At 40.6% G+C, this 20,485-nt stretch overlaps 1 protein-coding gene across 1 annotated transcript; it reads left to right on the top strand.

Annotated features, from left to right (window-relative positions):
- Positions 1–13,262: 13,262 nt before the first annotated feature.
- Positions 13,263–19,782, top strand: LOC123396375. The gene is made up of 11 exons (XM_045091330.1): positions 13,263–13,330; positions 13,498–13,556; positions 13,651–15,497; positions 15,611–15,718; positions 15,806–15,896; positions 16,322–16,440; positions 16,563–16,772; positions 17,753–17,882; positions 18,282–18,415; positions 18,599–19,386; positions 19,493–19,782. The coding sequence occupies exons 1-10, from the start codon at positions 13,263–13,265 to the stop codon at positions 18,617–18,619; spliced, it is 2,787 nt and encodes a 928-aa protein (XP_044947265.1). The 3' UTR covers positions 18,620–19,386; positions 19,493–19,782.
- The last annotated feature ends 703 nt before the right edge of the window (positions 19,783–20,485 follow it).

Consider the following 20,485-nt stretch of genomic DNA (forward strand, 5'->3'; position numbering starts at 1 on the left):
GTCTTCCATGGTTGAGGTTATTCCACGCATCTTGTGATAGTTTGTGATGGACTAGTTGGAGCACCCTTGCGGGTTTAATATCTTTTGGAAATCCATGCCTGTGGTTACGTGGCAACTTGGAAACTTTGTTTAACATCCGGTCATAGCAAACTTGAAGTAAACTCAAATAAAATATGTCAACTATGTGCATAACCGTGAGTGTCTCTACTCGTGAGTTCTGAATCCGAGAGAGGATGCAGTGGGGTTATGTTTGACTCATAAGTAGGTGTTCAAGACTACTTTGTGATCATTATTAGTTCACGTCCATTTATGCGTAGATCACCCCCTCTTTATTCTTGTACTTGTAAGTTAGACACTCGAATAAATTCTTAGTTGCTTGCTGCAACCTCACCACTTAACCATACCTCACCCATTAAGCTTTGCTAGTCCTGATACCTTTGGAAATGAGATTGTTGAGTCCCTGTGGCTCACAAATTACTACAACAACAATTGCAGGTACAGGTAAAACGATACTTTGACGTGAGCGCAATGATTGTTCTATTTGGAGTTTCTTCTTCTTCATCATCTATCATAGGACGGGTTCCAGGCCGGCAGCATGGGATAGCAAGGATGGACGTCGTTTTTATCTTTTGATTTCGTCATTAGTCGGACCCTGCTCTTCTGAATGGTGGCTGAATGTATGTTTGTATTGAGATGATCATGATTAGCTTGTTGCAAGTGTAAGCCAATTCCATATACGCATATCTTCTTTACAAGTACTTGTAACGATATTCATTTTTGCGAAATGACGAGATGCGCTTCTATTCTTGTCGAGGCCCTCGTGCCAAAACAAGGATAGGATCACATCTTTTGTGTTACATTAAAGGTATAAGCCCCACACTCTGTCAGCATAAGATTAATATGGAACATGATGCTAAACTAGTTGCTAAACCAGTTGTTGATCATCAACGTCGTCTCAACCCCAAGAAGAAAGAGGTGGTGAGAACTGAAATATTGAAACTTTTGGAAGTAGGTATAATCTATCCTATTTCTCATAGTAGATGGTTAAGTCATGTTCATTGTGTTCCTAAGAAAGGAGGTATAACTATTATTCCTAATGATAAGAATGAACTTATTCCAAAAAGAATAGTAACTGGTTATAGGATGGTAATTTATTTTAGGAAATTGAATAAGGCTACTAGAAAAGATCATTACCCCTTGCATTTTATTGATCAAATGTTAGGAAGATTATCTAAGCACACACACTTTTGCTTTCTTGATGGATATTCTAGATTCTCTCAAATATCTATATCAAAAGAGGACCAAGAGAAAACTACATTTACTTGCCCTTTTGGAACTTATGCTTATAGGCGTATGCCTTTTTGTCTATGCAATGCACCTGCTACCTTTCAAAGATGTATGACTACTATATTCTTTGACTTTTGTGAAAATATTGTTGAGGTTTTTATGGATGATTTTTCCGTTTACGGGTGATACGTCTCCAACGTATCTATAATTTTTGATTGTTCCATGCTATTATATTATCAACTTGGGATGTCTTTTATGCATTTATATGCCATTTTATATCATTTTTGGGACTAACCTATTAACTCAGTGCCTAGTGCCAGTTTCTGTTTTTCCCGTGTTTTTGACCTTTTCAGAAAATAATATTAAACGGAGTCCAAACGGAATAAAACATGCGGGATGATTTTTTTCCATAATAGAAGATACGCATGAGACTTGAGAACCAAGGCATGAGGTCTCGGGGGAGGTCACAAGCCCCCTAGGCGCGCCCTAGGGGGGGCGCGCCTAGCAGGCTCGTGGGCTCCCCTTGCTTCCATTGCCCTACCTCTTTCGCCTATAAATTCCCAAAAATCCCGAAACCTCCAGAGAGAACCACGAAAATACTTTTCCGCCGCCGCAAGCTTCTGTCTCCGCAAGATCCCATCTGGGGACCGTTCTGGTGCCCTGCCGGAGGGGAATTCGGACACGGAGGGCTTCTTCATCAACACCATTGCCTCTCCGATGATGCGTGAGTAGTTCACCACAGACCTACAGGTCAATAGCTAGTAGCTAGATGGCTTCTTCTCTCTCTTGGATCTTCAATACAAAGTTCTCCATGATCTTCATGGAGATCTATCCGATGTAACTTTCTTTTGTGGTGTGTTTGTCGAGATCCGATGAATTGTGGATTTATGATCAGATTATCTATGAATATTATTTGAGTCTCCTCTGATATCTTATATGCATGATTTCGTATCCCTGTAATTCTCTTCGAGTTATGGGTTTCGTTTGGCCAACTTGATCTATAATTCTTGCAATGGGATAAGTGCTTGGTTTTGGGTTCATACCGTGCGGTGTCCTCACCCAGTGACAGAAAGGGTAGCGAGGCACACATCGTGTTGTTGCCATCAAGGGTAAAAATATGGGGTTTATATCATATTGCATGAATTTATCCCTCTACATCATGTCATCTTGCTTAAGGCGTCACTCCGTTTGTTATGAACTTAATACACTAGATGCATGCTAGATAGCGGTCGATGTGTGGAGTAATAGTAGTAGATGCACACAGTATTGGTCTACTTGTCTTGGACGTGATGCCTATATGTATGATCATTGCCTTAGTTATCGTCATGACTTTGCGCTATTCCATCAATTGCTCGACAGTAATTTGTTCACCCACCATAATACTTGCTATCATGAGAGAAGCCTCTAGTGAACACTATGGCCCCCGGGTCTATTTTACACATCATATATTCAGATCTACATACCAAAAATACTTTGCCGCACCTTTATCTTTTTACCTTTCATCACTATCAGATCTCACCTTGCAAGTAATCGTGAAGGGATTGACAACCCCTTTATCGCGTTGGGTGCAGGTTTGTTTGTTTTTGCATAGGTGCATTGGTGCCTCATCTTGATACTCCTACTGGATTGATACCTTGGTTCTCAAACTGAGGGAAATACTTATCACTACTTTGCTGCATCACCCTTTCCTCTTCAAGGGAAAAACCAACGCAAGCTCGAGAAGTAGCAAGAAGAATTTATGGCGTCTTTGCAGGGGAGTATTCAAGTGAAGCATATCTACCAAGTACCTATCGCAAACTCATCTCTTGCATTTACATTATTTGCCATTTGCCTCTCGTTTTCCTCCCCCGCCCCACTTCTAAAACAAAATTTACAAAAATATTTCCCTTTTCCGTTCACCTTTTTGTTGCTATGTTTGCTTGTGATGCCATGTGCCTTCTATTTGCTTGCATCTTCGCTTGCTAAAAATCTATTGATATGGATCCTCATCCACTTGCTAATCTTTTCAAAAGACCAAATTATGATGAACAATTTGCTAGTGAGTTGAGTGCACTTGACTATCTCTATGGAGTTTTGTTTGAAAATCATGAATCTGGAAATTTTGATGAAGTGTTGAAAGAAGAAAATTATAAAGTGGTTCATGATATCTGCTTGAATGAAAAACATGATTGCCATGTTGTTAGTATGAATTCTCTGAATATCTATGATGCTAATGATATGCAAAACCACAAGCTTGGGGATGCTATGCTTGATGAAGATGATATTTTTTGTTTCCCAAGTTTTGGTGATGACCCTTATGCTATAATTGATCATGAAAAGAATGCTTTGTGTGCTAGTTATATTGTAAGATTCCTTCATGATGTTACTAAAAATTACTATGAGAGAGGAACATATGCTTTTACATATTGCAATAATATCAAGCTTCCTCTCTATGTGTTCAACGTTTTGAAGTTATGGTTGTTTTGCCTTCCTATGCTAGTTAATTCTTGTTCCCATAAATTGTTTTCTCATAAAATGCATATGCATAGGAAGTATGTTAGACTTAGATATGTTTGTCACATGTTTCATGATGCTCTCTTCGTATCCGATTGCTATCTTTTATGTGACCATCATTGAATTATCAATGCCTAGCTAAAAGGCTTTAAAGAAAAGTGCTTGTTGGGAGGCAACCCAATGAATAAATTTATTTTTGCTTTTCACTTTATGTTTTGTTGAGTCCACACCATCATGATTCTGTTATGATTGTGTTTTTTCTGTTTTAATTAGTGTTTGTGCCAAGTAGAACCTTTATGATTAGTTTTGGTGATAGTTGTTTAATCATGCTGAAAAAGACAGAAACTTTGTGCTCACGAAATTACTTGTACTTCCTATACAAAAAGAGCTTTTGAGTTGATTCTTTTTGCTGCTGATTGATATGCAAATTTCCCTAATTGTCATAATTTTTCAGATTTTTTGGGATAGCAGAGGTATACGAAATATACATATTGCTACAGCCTGGTCTGTTTTTGACAGATTCCGTTTTTGTTGTGTTGATTACTTATTTTGATGAAACTATGGTTAGTATCGGGGGGGGGGGGGTACGACCCATGGAAAAGTGAGAATACAGTAATATAATATCAATCTAAATGGAAATTAAGTTTGCTACAGTACCTAAAAAGTTGGTGGTTTGTTTTCTTATGCTAATGATATCACGAGTTTACGTTTAAGTTTTGTGTTGTGAAGTTTTCAAGTTTTGGGTGATGTTCTTATGGACAATGGAATAAAGAGTGGAAAGAGCTTAAGCTTGGGGATGCCCAAGTCATCCCAAGCCAAATTCAAGGACACCAAAAGCCTAAGCTTGGGGATGCACCGGGAAGGCATCCCCTCTTTCGTCATCAATCCATCGGTAACGTTACTTGGAGCTATATTTTTATTCACCACATGATATGTGTTTTGCTTGGAGCGTCGTGTATTATAGGAGTATTTTCTTTTTGTTTTGTCACAATCATCCTTGCTGCACACCTTTTTGAGAGGGACATGCACTCATCGTGAATTTGTTAGAATACTCAATGAGCTTCACTTATATCTTTTGAGCTAGGCAATTTAGCTCCCATGAGCTTCACTTATATCTTTTGAGCTAGATAATTTTGCTCTAGTGCTTCACTTAAATATTTTTATAGCACGGCGGTGTCATATTTTGTAGAAATAAAAACTCTCGATCTTCACTTATATCATTTTGAGAGTGCTCTCTCTAAGTAACTTGGTAATTGGCGTATGCTATGAAATTAGTCCAAAATATGATAGGCATCCAAAGAGGATATAATAAAAACTTTCATATTCAAGTGCATTGATTAGTAAGAGACGTTTGATTCCTCACAATTAGTTTTGAGATATGTATATGGTAATATTAGAGTTATGTTAGTAGGGTGTTGTAAATCTAGAAATACTTGTGTTGAGGTTAGTGATTCCCGTAGCATGCACGTATGGTGAACCGCTATGTTAGGAAGTCGGAGCATAATTGATTTATTGATTGTAATCCTTTGTGTGGCGGTCGGGATCGCGCGATGGTTAAAACCTACCAACCCTTCCCCTAGGAGTATGCATTTAGCACTTTGTTTCGATTACTAATAAAACTTCCGCAATAAGTATATGAGTTCTTCATGACTAATGTGAGCCCATGGTATAGATGCACTTTCACCTTCCACCATTGCTAGCCTCTCTTGTACCGCGCAACTTTCGTCGGTACACAAACCCACCATATACCTTCTTCAAAACAGCCACCATACCTACCTATTATGGCATTTTCATAGCCATTCTGAGATATTTTGCCATGCAACTTCCACCATTCCGTCTCATGACATGTGCCGTCATTTTCATTTTGCCATTGCATGATCGTAAGATAGCTAGCGAGATGTTTCAACATACACTAAGCTAGATCATTGCACATCTCGGTACACTGCCGGAGGCATTTCATATAGAGTCATCATTGTTCTAAGTATCGAGTTGTAAGTTAATAAAAGTGTCATGATCATCATTATTAGAGCATTGTACCATGTGAGGAAATAAAAAAAGAGTCCAAAGATGCCAACCAAAAAAAATGAAAAAAAGAGGCCAAAGAGCCCAAACAAAAAAAATGATGAGAGAAAAAGAGAGAAGGGACAATGCTACTATCTTTTTCCACACTTATGCTTCGTAATAGCACCATGTTCTTCATGATTGAGAGCCTCTTGTTTTGTCACCACCATATGCTAGTGGGAATATTCATTATATAACTTGGCTTGTATATTCCAAGGATAGGCTTCCTCAAATTGCCCTAGGTCTTCGTGAGCAAGCAAGTTGGATGCACACCCACTAGTTCTCCTTTTGAGCTTTCACAAACTTATAGCTCTAGTGCATCCTTTGCATGGCAATCCCTACTCATTCACATTGATATCTATTAATGGGCATCTCCATATCCCGTTGATACGCCGAGTCGATGTGACCATCTCCTCATTTTTGCCTCACAACCTCCACCACATTCTATTCCACCTATAGTGCTATATCCATGGCTCACGCTCATGTATTGCGTGAGAGTTGAAAAGGTTTGAGAAAGTAAGAGTGCGAGAACAATTACTTGGCCAATACCGGGGTTGTGCATGATTTAAATTCGTTGTGTGGGGATGATGGAGCATAGCCAGACTATATGATTTTGTAGGGATAACTTTCTTTGGCCTTGTTATTTCAAAAGTTCATGATTACCTTCTAGTATGCTTGAAGTATTATTGTTTTCATGTCAATATTAAACTATTATTTTGAATCTTACGGATCTGAACATTCATGCCACAATAAAGAAGTTACAAAGAACAAATATGTTAGGTAGCATTCAACATCAAAAATTCGGTCTTTATCACTTCCCTACTCGAGGACGAGCAGGAGTTAAGCTTGGGGATGCTTGATACGTCTCCAACGTATCTATAATTTTTGATTGTTCCATGCTATTATATTACAACTTGGGACGTCTTATATGCATTTATATGCCATTTTATATCATTTTTGGGACTAACCTATTAACTCAGTGCCTAGTGCCAGTTTCTGTTTTTTCCGTGTTTTTGACCTTTTTCAGAAAAGAATATTAAACGGAGTCCAAACGGAATAAAACATGCGGGATGATTTTTTCCATAACAGAAGATACACAGGAGACTTGAGAACCAAGGCAGGAGGTCTCGGGGGAGGTCACGAGCCCCCTAGGCGCGCCCTAGGGGGCGCCTAGCAGGCTCGTGGGCCCACTTGCCTCCTTTGCCCTACCTCTTTCGCCTATAAATTCCCAAAAATCCCGAAACCTCTAGAGAGAGCCATGAAAATACTTTTCCGCCGCCGCAAGCTTCTGTCTCCGCAAGATCCCATCTGCGAACCGTTCTGGAGCTCCGCCGGAAGGGGATTCGGACACGAAGGGCTTCTTCATCAACACCATTGCCTCTCCGATGATGCGTGAGTAGTTCACCACAGACCTACGGGTCCATAGCTAGTAGCTAGATGGCTTCTTCTCTCTCTTGGATCTTAAATACAAAGTTCTCCATGATCTTAATGAAGATTTATCCGATGTAACTTTCTTTTGCGGTGTGTTTGTCGAGATCCGATGAATTGTGGATTTATGATCAGATTATCTATGAATATTATTTGAGCCTCCTCTGATTTCTTATATGCATGATTTCGTATCCTTGTAATTCTCTTCGAGTTATGGGTTTTGTTTGGCCAACTTGATCTACAATTCTTGCAATGGGAGAAGTGCTTGGTTTTGGGTTCATACCGTGTGGTGTCCTCATCGAGTGACAGAAATGGTAGCGAGGCACGCATCGTGTTGTTGCCATCAAGGGTAAAAAGATGGGGTTTATATCATATTGCATGAATTTATCCCTCTACATCATGTCATCTTGCTTAAGGCGTTACTCCATTTGTTATGAACTTAATACACTAGATGCATGCTGGATAGTGATCGATGTGTGGAGTAATAGTAGTAGATGCAGACAGTATCGGTCTACTTGTCTCGGACGTGATGCCTATATGTATGATCATTGCCTTAGATATCGTCATGACTTTGCGCTAGTCTATCAATTGCTCGACAATAATTCGTTCACCCACCGTAATACTTGCTATTATGAGAGAAGCCTCTAGTTAACACTATGGCCCCTGGGTCTATTTTACACATTATATATTCAGATCTACATACCAAAAATACTTTGCTGCACCTTTATCTTTTTACCTTTCATCACTATCAGATCTCACTTTGCAAGTAATCATGAAGGGATTGACAACCCCTTTATCGCGTTGGGTGCAAGTTTGTTTGTTTTTGCGCAGGTGCATTGGTGCCTCATCTTGATACTCCTACTGGATTGATACCTTGGTTCTCAAACTGAGGGAAATACTTATCGCTACTTTGTTGCATCACCCTTTCCTCTTCAAGGGAAAAACCAACGCAAGCTCGAGAAGTAGCAACTGGACTTACTTTGATGATTGCTTGAGCAACCTTGTTTGAGTTTTGCAGAGATGTGAAGAAACTAATCTCGTCTTGAATTGGGAAAAGTGCCATTTATGGTGAATGAAGGTATAGTGCTTGGGCATAAATTTTCTGAACGTGGTATTGAGGTGGATAGGGCCAAAGTTGATGCATTAGAGAAAATGCCTTGGCCAAGAGATATCAAAGCTATAGGAAGTTTCCTTGGTCATGCTGGCTTCTATAGGCATTTTATTAGAGATTTCTCAAAGATTTCTAGGCCACTAACTAATCTTCTCCAAAAACACTTTCTTTTTGTTTTTGATGATGATTGTGTAGAAGCCTTTGAAATACTTAAGAAAGCTTTAATTTCAGCACCTATTGTCCAACCACCTGATTGGAACCTACCCTTTGAAATTATGTGTGATGCTAGTGATTATGCTATTGGTGCTATTCTAGGGAAAGAAGAAACAAGAAATTGAATGGTATTCATTATGCTAGTAAGACCCTAGACACCGCTCAAAGGAATTATGCTACTATTGAAAAGGAATTTTTAGCACTCGTGTTTGCATGTGATATGTTTAGACCTTACATTGTTGACTCTAAAGTAATGATTCACACTGATCATGCTACTATTAAATACCTTATGGAAAAGAAATATGCTAAGCCTAGACTCATTAGGTGGGTACTTTTACTTCAAGAGTTTTCGCATATTGTTAATAGAAAGGGAGTTGATAATCCTGTAGCGGATAACTTGTCTAGAATGGAAAATGTTCTTGATAACCCACTATCTATTGATGATAATTTCCCTGATGAGCAACTTGCTACTATTAGTACTTCATGTAGCTCTCCTTGGCATGCTGATTATGCTAATTTCTTTGTTGCTAAATATATCCCATCTAGCTTCACCTATAAACAAAAGAAATAAAATTCTTTTATGATTTACGACATTACTTTTGGGATGACCCACATCTTTATAAAGGAGTAGATGGTGTTATTAGATGTTGTATACCTGAGCATGAACAGGAACAAATACTGAGGAAGTACCATTTCGAGGCCTACGGAGGACACCATGCTGGTGACAGAACTGCACACAAGGTATTACAATCTGGTTTTTATTGGCCTACTCTTTTTAAAGATGCTCGTAAGTATGTCCTTTCTTGTGATGAATGCCAAAGAGTGGGTAATATTGGTAAACGTCAGGAAATACCTATGAACTATTAAGTTGCTATTTTATGGGACATTTTCCTTCCTCCAATGGATATACTCATATTTTAGCTGTTACTGATTACGTTACTAAGTGGGTAGAAGTTATTCCAACTAGTAGTGCTGATCATAACACTTCTATTAAAATGCTTAAAGACATTATCTTTCTGAGGTTTGGAGTCCCTAGATATTTAATGACTGATGGTGGTTCACATTTTATTCATGGTGCTTTTCGTAAACTGCTAGCCAAATATGATGTTAACCATAGAATTGCATCACCTTATCATCCCCAATCCAGTGGTCAAGATGAATTAAGCAATCGAGAAATAAAATTGATCTTGCAGAAGACTGTTAATAGGTCCAGAAAGAAGTCTTGTTATAAGTAATCATATAAAGTTGGCATTCGTTCGATATTTTGATAATATGTATGTTGTTACTTCCTTTAGTGGTGTCATGTGAACATCGACTACATGACACTTCACCATGCTATGGGCCTAAAGGAAGTCATTGTGGATTAACAAGTAGATGATGGGTTGCGAGAGTGACAGAAGCTTAAACCCCAGTTTATGCGTTGCTTCATGAGGGGCTGATTTGGATCCATACGTTTAATGCTATGGTTAGATTTATCTTAATTCTTCTTTTGTAGTTGAGGATGCTTGCGAGAGAGGGTAATCATAAGTTGGTTGTTTGTTCAAGTAAGAACATCACCGTAGCACCGGTCCACCCACATATCAAATTATCAAAGTAGAGAACGTGAATCAACTCAATATGATGAACATTACTAGAAAAAAATCCCATGTGTCCTCGGGAGCGCTTGCTTAATATAAGAGTACTTCGAGGCCTGTCCTTTGCTACAAAAAGGATTGGGGTACCTTCCTGCATATTTTTTATTATTGTTACTTGTTACTTGTTATGAATTATCTTGCTACGAAACTATCTATCACTCTTACTTACAACACTTGTAGATAATACCTTGCTGAAAACTGCTTATCATTTCCTTCTGCTCCTTCTTTGGTTCGACACCCTTACTTATTGAAAGGACAGTGATTGATCCCTATACTTGTGGGTCATCATTGTGGCTGGTGTCCTAAAGGCACATGCAAGGTGCAAAAGGTGCGAGAAGGTATATACCGGAGAAGCCAAGGCAGGAACAGGCCGCCTGAAGAGGCATGTGGATGGCTACGCCAAGGCGGATGCAGCGAGCGCATCAAGCTCGACAGCTGTGCAAACTCAGCTCAGGTTCAACCCTAACATTATGGTACACAATTTCACCTACGATGATAATGTTCAGCGAGAAGGTCTATGTCGTCTTATTGCTTCTAATGATTTACCACTAGGCTTTGGTGAATCTGACAGTTTCGTAGAATATATTCAAACTTGTCATAATCCTAATTATAGACCAGTTTCTAGACAAGCTATACAAGTAGGGATATTAAAAAGATATACCAAACTCGTAAAGAGAAAATAAAAGAATAATTTTCTACGTGCACTTTTTCAGTGTCGTTAATATCTGATATGTGGATTAGTCGGGCAAAGCAAGACTACATTAGTGTGGTAGGTCATTATGTTAACGAACATTGGCATCTACAAAAAAGAGTCATAGGATTTGAATTAATTGATGTATCACATAGTGGTCCAAACATTATTGAAGCTCTACTCAAAGTTGTGAGTGATTTTTATCATGCCGACAAGGTTTTCGCAATAACTTTGGATAATGCTTCAGCAAGCATGAGTGCAATGAATACCCTGACTCCTATATTCTCTGTATATGGTGCATCTTTTTTAATAGCATCAACATTGTGCTTGCCATATCATTTATCTTATTGCTAAAGGTGCTTTACATTTACGTGAACCACACGTTGAATGCATACACAATGCAATATCTTATCTTTCACATTCAACTCAATGAGTCGCAAACCATAAGAGATATTGCGTTTCTCTAGGCACAACTCCTTAGAAGTTTAATTCAGACATTTCTGTTAGATGGAACTCTACATATATGATGCTTAAGGTAGTTATTCGAGACAAAGTTCCGTTCAATGGTTTTATTAATGCAGATTGTGGGGTTGATCCTCTAATCAACAATGATACGTGACATCTTATTACAACATTGGCTGCATTTCTTGAGTTGTTCTATGATGCAACCATCACTTTGTCAGGGGTTTATTACCCGACATCTCCTTTGATGGTGCATAGCATATTAGACATTGTTGGTCATCTAAGAGCCTATGAAGGTGATGGATTATTACTTAATATTGTTGCTAACATGAAAATCAAGTATTTCAAATATTGGCAACATATTCCATTGTTGTATGCATTTGCATTTATGTTGGATCCCAAAGCTAAACTTGACGGGTATCGTAGTGCACTCAATGTGCTATCAACATCCCTAAGTTTAGATTATACTAATGACTTCAACATGGATCATGATTTTTTTTGAAGTTTTTGGTAAGTATGAGAAAAAAATATGCCAGAGTTCGAATGCAACGACCTCCACCAGCACCTACTGCATGTAAAAAGAGAGGAGCATGGAGCAAGATCTTTGGTTCTTCGTCCTCCTCTACCGCCGGAAGCTCTTCCACATCAACATCTGTGCTTCAAGGTGGCGGGGAGTTAGCGAAATACCTCAACAGTGAAAAAGTCATGTACGATTTAGATAGTAAGGAAGACCTCAACATACTGCAGTGGTGGCAAGAACACAAGCTTACATTTTCTGGTGCTTTCCATTAGCACATGATGTGTTATCGGTACCCGTCTCTACAGTGTCATCGGCGTATGCTTTCAGCCTTGCTGGAAGAATTGTTGAGGATAGAAGAACTAGTCTCTCCCCTCATATGGTGAGGACACTGACGTTCATGAAAGATGGGGAGCTATAAAAAAGGAGAGCCCAACACACTGCAGAATACATAGAACTACTAGCCATGTTTGAAGAAATGAACCTGAAGAAGAAGACCCGGAAGAATAGTAGTCCTTTTCTTTTTATTTTGTAATTTTCTTATCTTTTTGTAATTTTCTTTCCCTTTTGTAATTCTAGAGCGTGGATTTGTACTCTTTTACTTCCCAGGGATGAAAGGTTTTAATGAGGCGGCCATTAATAAAGCTCAAGATTTATCCGAGATGATACATTGCCTCAATTTTTATTTTACACATTATTGTTGCCTAACATGCCTAACATGCCATTTTTTCTATAAAAAGGGATGCACAATTTCTCATTTCTCACACTTAAGCTCCATCTCATTTTCCACACACAACATGGTTGATCCAAATCAAAACATTCTTCTGATACGCTCTTCCATTTGGAAGTACTACGATGAAGAATTAGTTAGAGATGAGGAAGGTCTCACCGAGCTTTTTGCAAAGTGCAAACAATGTGGTAAGAAGTTGCTCGTGAAAAAGCATGTTTGAACTGACCACCTGATGAGGCACAAGGCGATACATGTCAAGGCAATGAGACGGCGACTATAGATGCGGCTGCGGGACAAGGATGAAGGATCCTTTAGTTCAATTGTAGTCTTTGTAATTTTTTCTTTCCATTTCTTTTAATCTTTTAGTATTTCTATAAAGCATGGCTTGTACTCTTTTATTTCTTTGGGATGAAATGTTTTAATGAGGCAAGCGTTAATAAAATTCTATATTTATTCCACATAATATTCTATCAAATTTTACAATTTTCTACATTTTTTCAGCTGCTTTTAAAGGTATTATGAAGAAAACATAAAAAAAATCATGCGAGGGCCAGCGTGCTACAATGGGAGGCTGTTACCTTCAGTCCGTGAGCCGGCATGGTACGGTCCGATTATTATTCGTATCATGACGGGCCATGCCGAGTCAAGCATGTTTACGGTGGGTCGGGCCATGCCGGGCGGCCGGCCTGGCCCGTTTGACCAGGTACGGAGTGCAGCGACGCATGCATAGTTTACTGGTCTTGTCTTCCAAACCAAGCAGCTAACCATCACCGTCTTGATGGACGAAGACCCGTCGAAAACAATGCGTCTACGATGAATTCATAAATTTCAAGATGATATGCCGTCTTGGTTTTATAAAATTGTTTATAGGGATAGAATGTGCATCTGCGAGTTTATAGGAGTAAATATACGAGCGTATATACATGAGCGTATGTACTGTGTTAAAAAAAACGATTAGGATGCGTGACGCATTTTAGATGTGAAATTGCTGACTGCGGTAACACTTTCCACCACCACCGTCAGCCATACGATACTCTGGTGATCTGGTCTTCCAAACCAAGCAACCAACCACCACCGTCTTCCTCCCGAGGCTGCATATAAAACCTCCTCCTCCACCCCGTCCAGACCTCCACGCTCGTCCATCCCACGCTCCCCTCCCGTTTCCGCTCCGCCCGCAACTCGCTTCCTCCTTCGCCTCCTCCACCCAAACCCTAGGCCCCAAGCCCACCGCCACGCTCCCACTCCCGCTCTGCGGCAATTCCGCGAACACCTCGCGCGCATCTCCCCACGTTTCCACGGCAACCTCTCCGAGCGCCCTGGCGATGGCGAACCACGAGCCCACGTCCATCCGCACCGAGGCCCGGGAGATTCTAAACCTCCACAACGACGGCCAGCACGAGGCTGCGCTGGCCCGCGCCGTAGTGCTCGCCGCCGTGCACCCGGGCTCCGCGCTCGCTCTCAACCTCGCCGGCCTTATCCACCGCTACGCCGCCCTCGTCGCGCGGAACGACAGGGGCGCCTCCAGCGACGACGACGACGACGAGAACGAATCCGCGCTGGAGAAGTACCACCTCCACGCCGCCCTCAACGCCTTCTCCGCCGCTGCGCGGCTCGCGCCCGGCTGCGTCGTCACCAACGTCGACCACGCCAACGCGCTCGCCGACTGCGGTCGCTACGATGACGCGCGGAAGGAGTTTATCCGCGTGGTCAACACGATCGAGAAGAACGACCACGTCGACCCGGTGCTGCACAATGTGGTGTACGACATGAGCGGGGACTCCAGCAGGAAGGCGAGAAGGGGCGACGCGGTGAAGAGAGCCAACAACGCCATGGAGCGCTTCGCGCAAAGAATCAACCTCAGGATTCTGCCATCGGAGGCCGCCAAGTTGCTGGACGCCAGCAATCTCGGCGGGCCTGCCGCCGATGAAGCGCGAGACCGTGCAAAGTTTCTCGCCGAGGCCTACCCCTACTCGCCGCGCGCCCAGCTACTCCACGCGTACATCGACTTGGCACCAGTCCGTGCCCTCGATACGGCAATGGACAAGAAGAACAAGAAGCAGCTTCTGCGCCGCACACTCACCATCGTGTCTCAAGCGGCAGAAAACTTCGACTGCTCGCTCATGGTTGCCTTGTTCCACGCCAAGCTCTTGTTCGTCCTGGATGAGTTTGATGCTGCCGAGGGAGAGTGCCACCGGGCGCTTCGCATTGAGAAGCCGGATGACCCAAATTGGGATGACATACCTCCCATGGCTGCTCTTGGGGCAGATTCTGATGCCAGAGTATCTTATGTCAAGAAGCAGCTCCGTGTATTGCTCAAGCAGATCGTAGTTGTTGCTGCGCTATACTGGTCCTCTATGAAGAATGCGCCGCAGGGCCAACGTGTCGTATCAGTGACGGTTGACACGCTGATTGCACACTATGATGGAATCGACAAGTCGGCAGCAAAGACCATATCTGATGCAAGGCGCTTTCTCAAGAATCAGGAGTCATGGAGTTTCTGGATTTGCCTCAATTCCCGTTGTGATGGCAAGAAGTTTTCGGACACTAGTTCTCTCTGGCAACACATGTGCAGCAAGCACCGGGATGAGCTCTGGGGGGAGCTGCAGTCAGTTATAGATCCAGAATATTGTGAAAACACATCACAGGATGATGGCTCGTTGGTTGGGATAACTCTCAGCCGCCAGCCCGACACCTTCCTTTTACCAAGGGTGCAGGATATGTTTGAATACTTGCTGCTTTCACCATCTGTTGGAATACAGGCAGAGCCCTTCGCTGAAATGCGACAAAGGAAATGCAGAGAAGGATCTGAGATCCTTGAGAGCATCAGGGAGAAGCTGAGGATGTTGCCTGAAGATACACTTAGCACTGAGGTCTAGCACTTCTACATATGGCATGGTTTCAATTTAGCATTCTTCCTTAGTTCACTGTTCTGCTGATAGTGATGGTTTATCAGACTAATGATTGGCTTGCTTGTTCATTACAGTTTCAGGAGTGCTGTTCTGGAGTAGAGAAATTGTGGCTCAAGTTTCTCGAAGTCACTGTTCTGGACTATCGTGAAATCATTCTTCCCCTTGCGAGATCATACCAATGGGTCTGTTAACATCTGCAGTGATTAGTTTTCGTAGTTATACTTATATGTGCCCATTTGTTCGCTCTAACTTGATAATCATCTTTGCAGATTGAATTGAAGAAACGGATTCCTTTTTATCTCAATCATCCTGGTACTAGGCGTATTGGATTTGCTGATGCCAACATTGATATTATATGCGGTAAAATTCCTGCTACCCAATGAATTTGTGTTGACTCATGTCACATTCACTTTTCCAGGAGCTTCTTTTTTCTTCTGCTCTCATAGCAAATACTTAAGTCATAATCTCAACGATCTAAACCTGGCATTGCCCTAGTCTGCTTGCGTTATGCCTCCTTGATTCAGAGGAATTTCTAAGTAGTTTATTAGAATTTCCATCCTTAGGAATTTTGAGTACTGTATTTACAGTGTAATAGTGTATTAGAGGTTATCTGGTATGTAGAATTGGAATCCTTAGGATGTCCTCTTTTCCTATAGGCCACTTTGCACTAAGTTCCAGAGGAATACTTCCATTCAGTCTAACCTCTTCGAAATACTTGTTTGAGTTTTACATTATAAAATATGCTCTGTTATGTCACTAATACTTCTTACAATTTCATAATACAGGAACTTCTGGCCAATCTGTCAAGGAAATGGTAACCACCTCCAGTTCTCAACAAAGACTTAATGTTTCCAACAAGAACAATGCTGATGAAGAATTGTCTATCTTGAGTGTAATCATACGGGTAAGAGATACTTGCATCTGGTCATGTGATCTTTCAACAACCAGCCTATAATTTCCTTTGTATGTGTTAAGTCATTGTGCAATCTGAAAAACCAGCCTATAATTTTCTTTGTATGTGTGCAGTCATTGTGCAATCTGAGGCATTTCAGAGATAAACTTCTGATGGAGCCACTTGTATGGATCCCGTCAGTTGAAAATCCCTGCATAGCTCAGCAATTTTATGAAATCTTCTCTTCTTGGGAGAAAAACGACCACCACTTCACCGATGTTGTACTGACTTACATGAAGACTCTTCTCTGCAGAGTTGTAGATTGCAGCACTTTGTATGAAAAGGTTAGACCTTAATCACCATTGCATATATTTGCAAGACAGTTTAAACAAAAAATAATTGAAGTTATATTACAACGTGAAAGCAGAGTCTGCAATCCAGTTCAGTATTGATGGTACCTTCAATTTATTTTATTTGCATGTGTTCATTTCTTATTTTGTGGTTATTTTGGAGGTCTGCAACTGTTTTGAGCAAAACATAGATGTGGTATTTTACACTCCACAGAGGGAAACAGTCCTAGTTCATACCATTTTTTTTCGCGTTATTTACTACTCCCTCCGTTCCATAATATAAGAGCGTTTACGACACTAGTGTAGTATGAAAAACGCTCTTATATTATGGAACGGAGGGAGTTGAACTGCAAAAACGTCTTATATTTTTATACAGAGGGAGTAGAATTTATGATTTTGCAAAAAAAAAGGAGTATAATTTATGCATGCTGAATATTGATACCAAGTATATGCAGTAGAATGGGCAAATTTAGGTATGTTGTTATTGTAAGCGTCTTGTTTGTTTCTTTTATATTGTGTGTAAAGTATTGGCCTAAAAACAACTGCATTCTGTCTGTCCTATATGATTATGCACGCAATTGATTCCTGGTGAATCAATTCCAGTTGCAGGTTGGCGAAACTTTTGCTTCTGAGATTGTGGCCACAATTCTCATTGAATTGCATATGTCAGAAACTTGTTCGCGTTTTAGAGAAAAGAAGGAGACCCAGAGACATGTAGTGAACCCAATCACGTGCGGAGATTGCATATGCCCAACACATTATCTTTTTGGGATCAAATTCGATGCTCAAATCAGCTGTAGGTGTGGGAAGTCTTGCGGTGAATACCTGTATACCACACTTTTCCATAAACTTGATGCCAGTTCACCTCAAACAGCAAAGATATGCTGTATGCAGTAGTTTTTCAGGATGTGCTGTATGCAGTATTTCTTGAAAGTAGGAAACGTTGACTAGAGGTTTTAATTGTCCTTGTACAGATCAATTCCCTTGCAGAGCTACCGGTTCTATTGGATGAACAGTTTCGCGAGGACAACAAATGCGAGCATTGTGGATGTCTGCAGAATATTGATCTCTTCCTTTCAAATACACCACACTTCTTTACAATAGGTAACACTGCTTGTCTCAAATAGTAAGTTGCAAGTTATGTAGCTCTTTTTCTGCCAATACAGAAAATGATATTCAGATGTATAAATCTAACTAGTTTCTGCAACACAAGTACACAACACATCTTTAAACTCGAGTCCTGCAGTACTGGAAGTGCACAATAATGAGTGTGAGGGTAACCATAAAATAGAAATACAAGTCTAAGGAGTTGTTATTGTCGAAATTAATTTAAATAAAATTGAAATATATCTCATCAGAATGAAAATGTTCCAATAGAAATACATATGTGTCTTCATGATAAGGTAATCATGAATTTCTGCCATGCTGGTTCAGGAGGCTGTTATTTTATTCATACATCATAGCTTGCAGTAGTTTACACCAAAATATTCATCATGTTGGCAGTTTTGAACTGGCTGGGTGGCAGTGAAAGCCAGGACGCACTATCTGAAGTTCTGGCTGGCATCACGTCTCCCCTTGACACTGAGTTCTTTTGCAGAAGTGCTCATTCTGCAGCTTTGTATGCTGTCACCTCTATGGTATGTGCACAGAAAACTATTCTACTTTCCTAAATTGAATTGTTAATGGAGCTGAACAAATACTTTTATCATTTAATTCTCATGTTAAGGTAATGCAGAAATGAGCAAAATCAATTAGCCATTTGGTATTGGTTGATTAAGTTGTGTTGCTAATTATTTGCTGTTCCTTGACTGGTGCTGGAGGCCAAGTTGGTATTGTTCTAAGACTGAAGCAAGGTTCTTATTTTTGTGGAACGAAACTGATCATGGTTAAATGGCGTTGTCACCTGGTCCAAATTGCCTAGGTTACATTGACGAGGCATTTTGCTGCTATTTCCAATGAAGTGGATAGAAGGTTTAAACTATGATACATCATATCTGAGTTGGTTCATACTTGAAGAGATATTTGCAAGTTTTCAAATGGTACTATTTGTGGCATATTTTTTCCTGTCTAATACACTGAGATCAAGATATTTAGAAGACCCAACAGAAGAATTTCAGCAAGAATCAATAGCTTGTGTGATCCTTGTGTCGCTAAGTTCTTTTTATGAACGTTCCATTGATTGAACAGTTGAAGAAGTATCATATGTAGGTAAACTGGTTGGACCTTGTAACGTCTGCTGCTCTCACAAGTATGTTTTGCATTATTTCCTTCCCTTTATATCTAATAGGAAATGGCCTCATCAAATCACATGGAGTGGTTGGAGAACATGAGCTAGAGTAACCTTTTATCTGCACACTTCTCTCTCTCTCTGTTTACTCTTTTGTTGCTTTGAGTGTTGGTACAGGCCTATTGCAAGGTTGGTTTAATGCTCTGGTTACTTAATTTGCCTGCTTACATATGCAAGCATAGCAAATGCAGTGCAATTTAGCATCCATCTTATGCTACCTTGCAATCCAAACTCTTGCAGATCTGCTATGCTGATGACCGCTACGTCTGCTTTGCTCGTGACGAGGACAAGTGGGTCATATATGGCTTAGAGACTGTCGAGGTATGTGACTTGGGACTCCTGGGTGTTGATCAAGGCCCTGTATTCTTTATTGTTTCCATTTTATCCTAAACTTGCTGATTTGTTGGTGTGAACTTCCTCCATGCAGAGAGAAGATACTTGGGAGCATTTGCTAGAACGTTTCAAGGACTGCAAGCTCCAGCCTGAAGTTATATTTTTCGAGGTGATCAAGTAGACTGTTGTATAGCTTTGCAGAATGCAAACCTCTGTCAGACGATTAAAGCCAAATCTGGACCCAGTTTTTTTGTTTCATTGCCACCATTTTGATGCTGTTTGGATTGGTCACTCTGACATCAAGTACAGATAAATTCTTGAGGGATGGTATAAATTGTTCCGTGTGTTTTTAACTCCAAAGAAGGGTTTAATGATGTTTCTCTTTGGATCTGAAGTTGGAACTGATGGATGATGCGTGTCTTGAGTTGTAATGGCACCACGCCATTTTCTCTAAAGCCACAATGTTGACAATGGCTAAGCTGAGAGAAGTGACAACATTTTGATGCATCACCATCAGGGATCCGATGTTGGCTGTTTGTGTGTGTGTGTGTGTGTGTGTGTGTGTGGCTTTCTCTGAGTTTTCTTTGTTGAAGTTGGGCACTAGGCTCTCTCTTTAAACTCGCTTTTGTTGTCTCTTTAGGGCCCTTTGGCCTTTGTTTGTATCTGGCGTCATCTTGACCTTTTCTCTTAGTACAAGATGACGCTCGTTCAGATGCGTTTTTGAGAAGTAAATATGTTATATTTTTCGAGGTGATCAAGTAGACTGTTGTATAGCTTTGCAGAATGCAAACCTCTGTCAGACGATTAAAGCCAAATCTGGACCCAGTTTTTTTGTTTCATTGCCACCATTTTGATGCTGTTTGGATTGGTCACTCTGACATCAAGTACAGATAAATTCTTGAGGGATGGTATAAATTGTTCCGTGTGTTTTTAACTCCAAAGAAGGGTTTAATGATGTTTCTCTTTGGATCTGAAGTTGGAACTGATGGATGATGCGTGTCTTGAGTTGTAATGGCACCACGCCATTTTCTCTAAAGCCACAATGTTGACAATGGCTAAGCTGAGAGAAGTGACAACATTTTGATGC

The sequence above is a fragment of the Hordeum vulgare genome, chromosome 5H (genome assembly GCF_904849725.1).
Source record: "Hordeum vulgare subsp. vulgare chromosome 5H, MorexV3_pseudomolecules_assembly, whole genome shotgun sequence".
In the NCBI taxonomy this organism is placed as follows: domain Eukaryota; kingdom Viridiplantae; phylum Streptophyta; class Magnoliopsida; order Poales; family Poaceae; genus Hordeum; species Hordeum vulgare.

Coding starts and splice junctions, on each gene's coding strand:
- LOC123396375 (XM_045091330.1), top strand. CDS start 13,263: ATGCCGAGTCAAGCATGTTTACGGTGGGTCGGGCCATGCCGGGCGGCC. Junction 13,331..13,497: donor GGCCTGGCCCGTTTGACCAG/GTACGGAGTGCA, acceptor AATTGTTTATAG/GGATAGAATGTGCATCTGCG. Junction 15,897..16,321: donor CAACATTGATATTATATGCG/GTAAAATTCCTG, acceptor TTCATAATACAG/GAACTTCTGGCCAATCTGTC.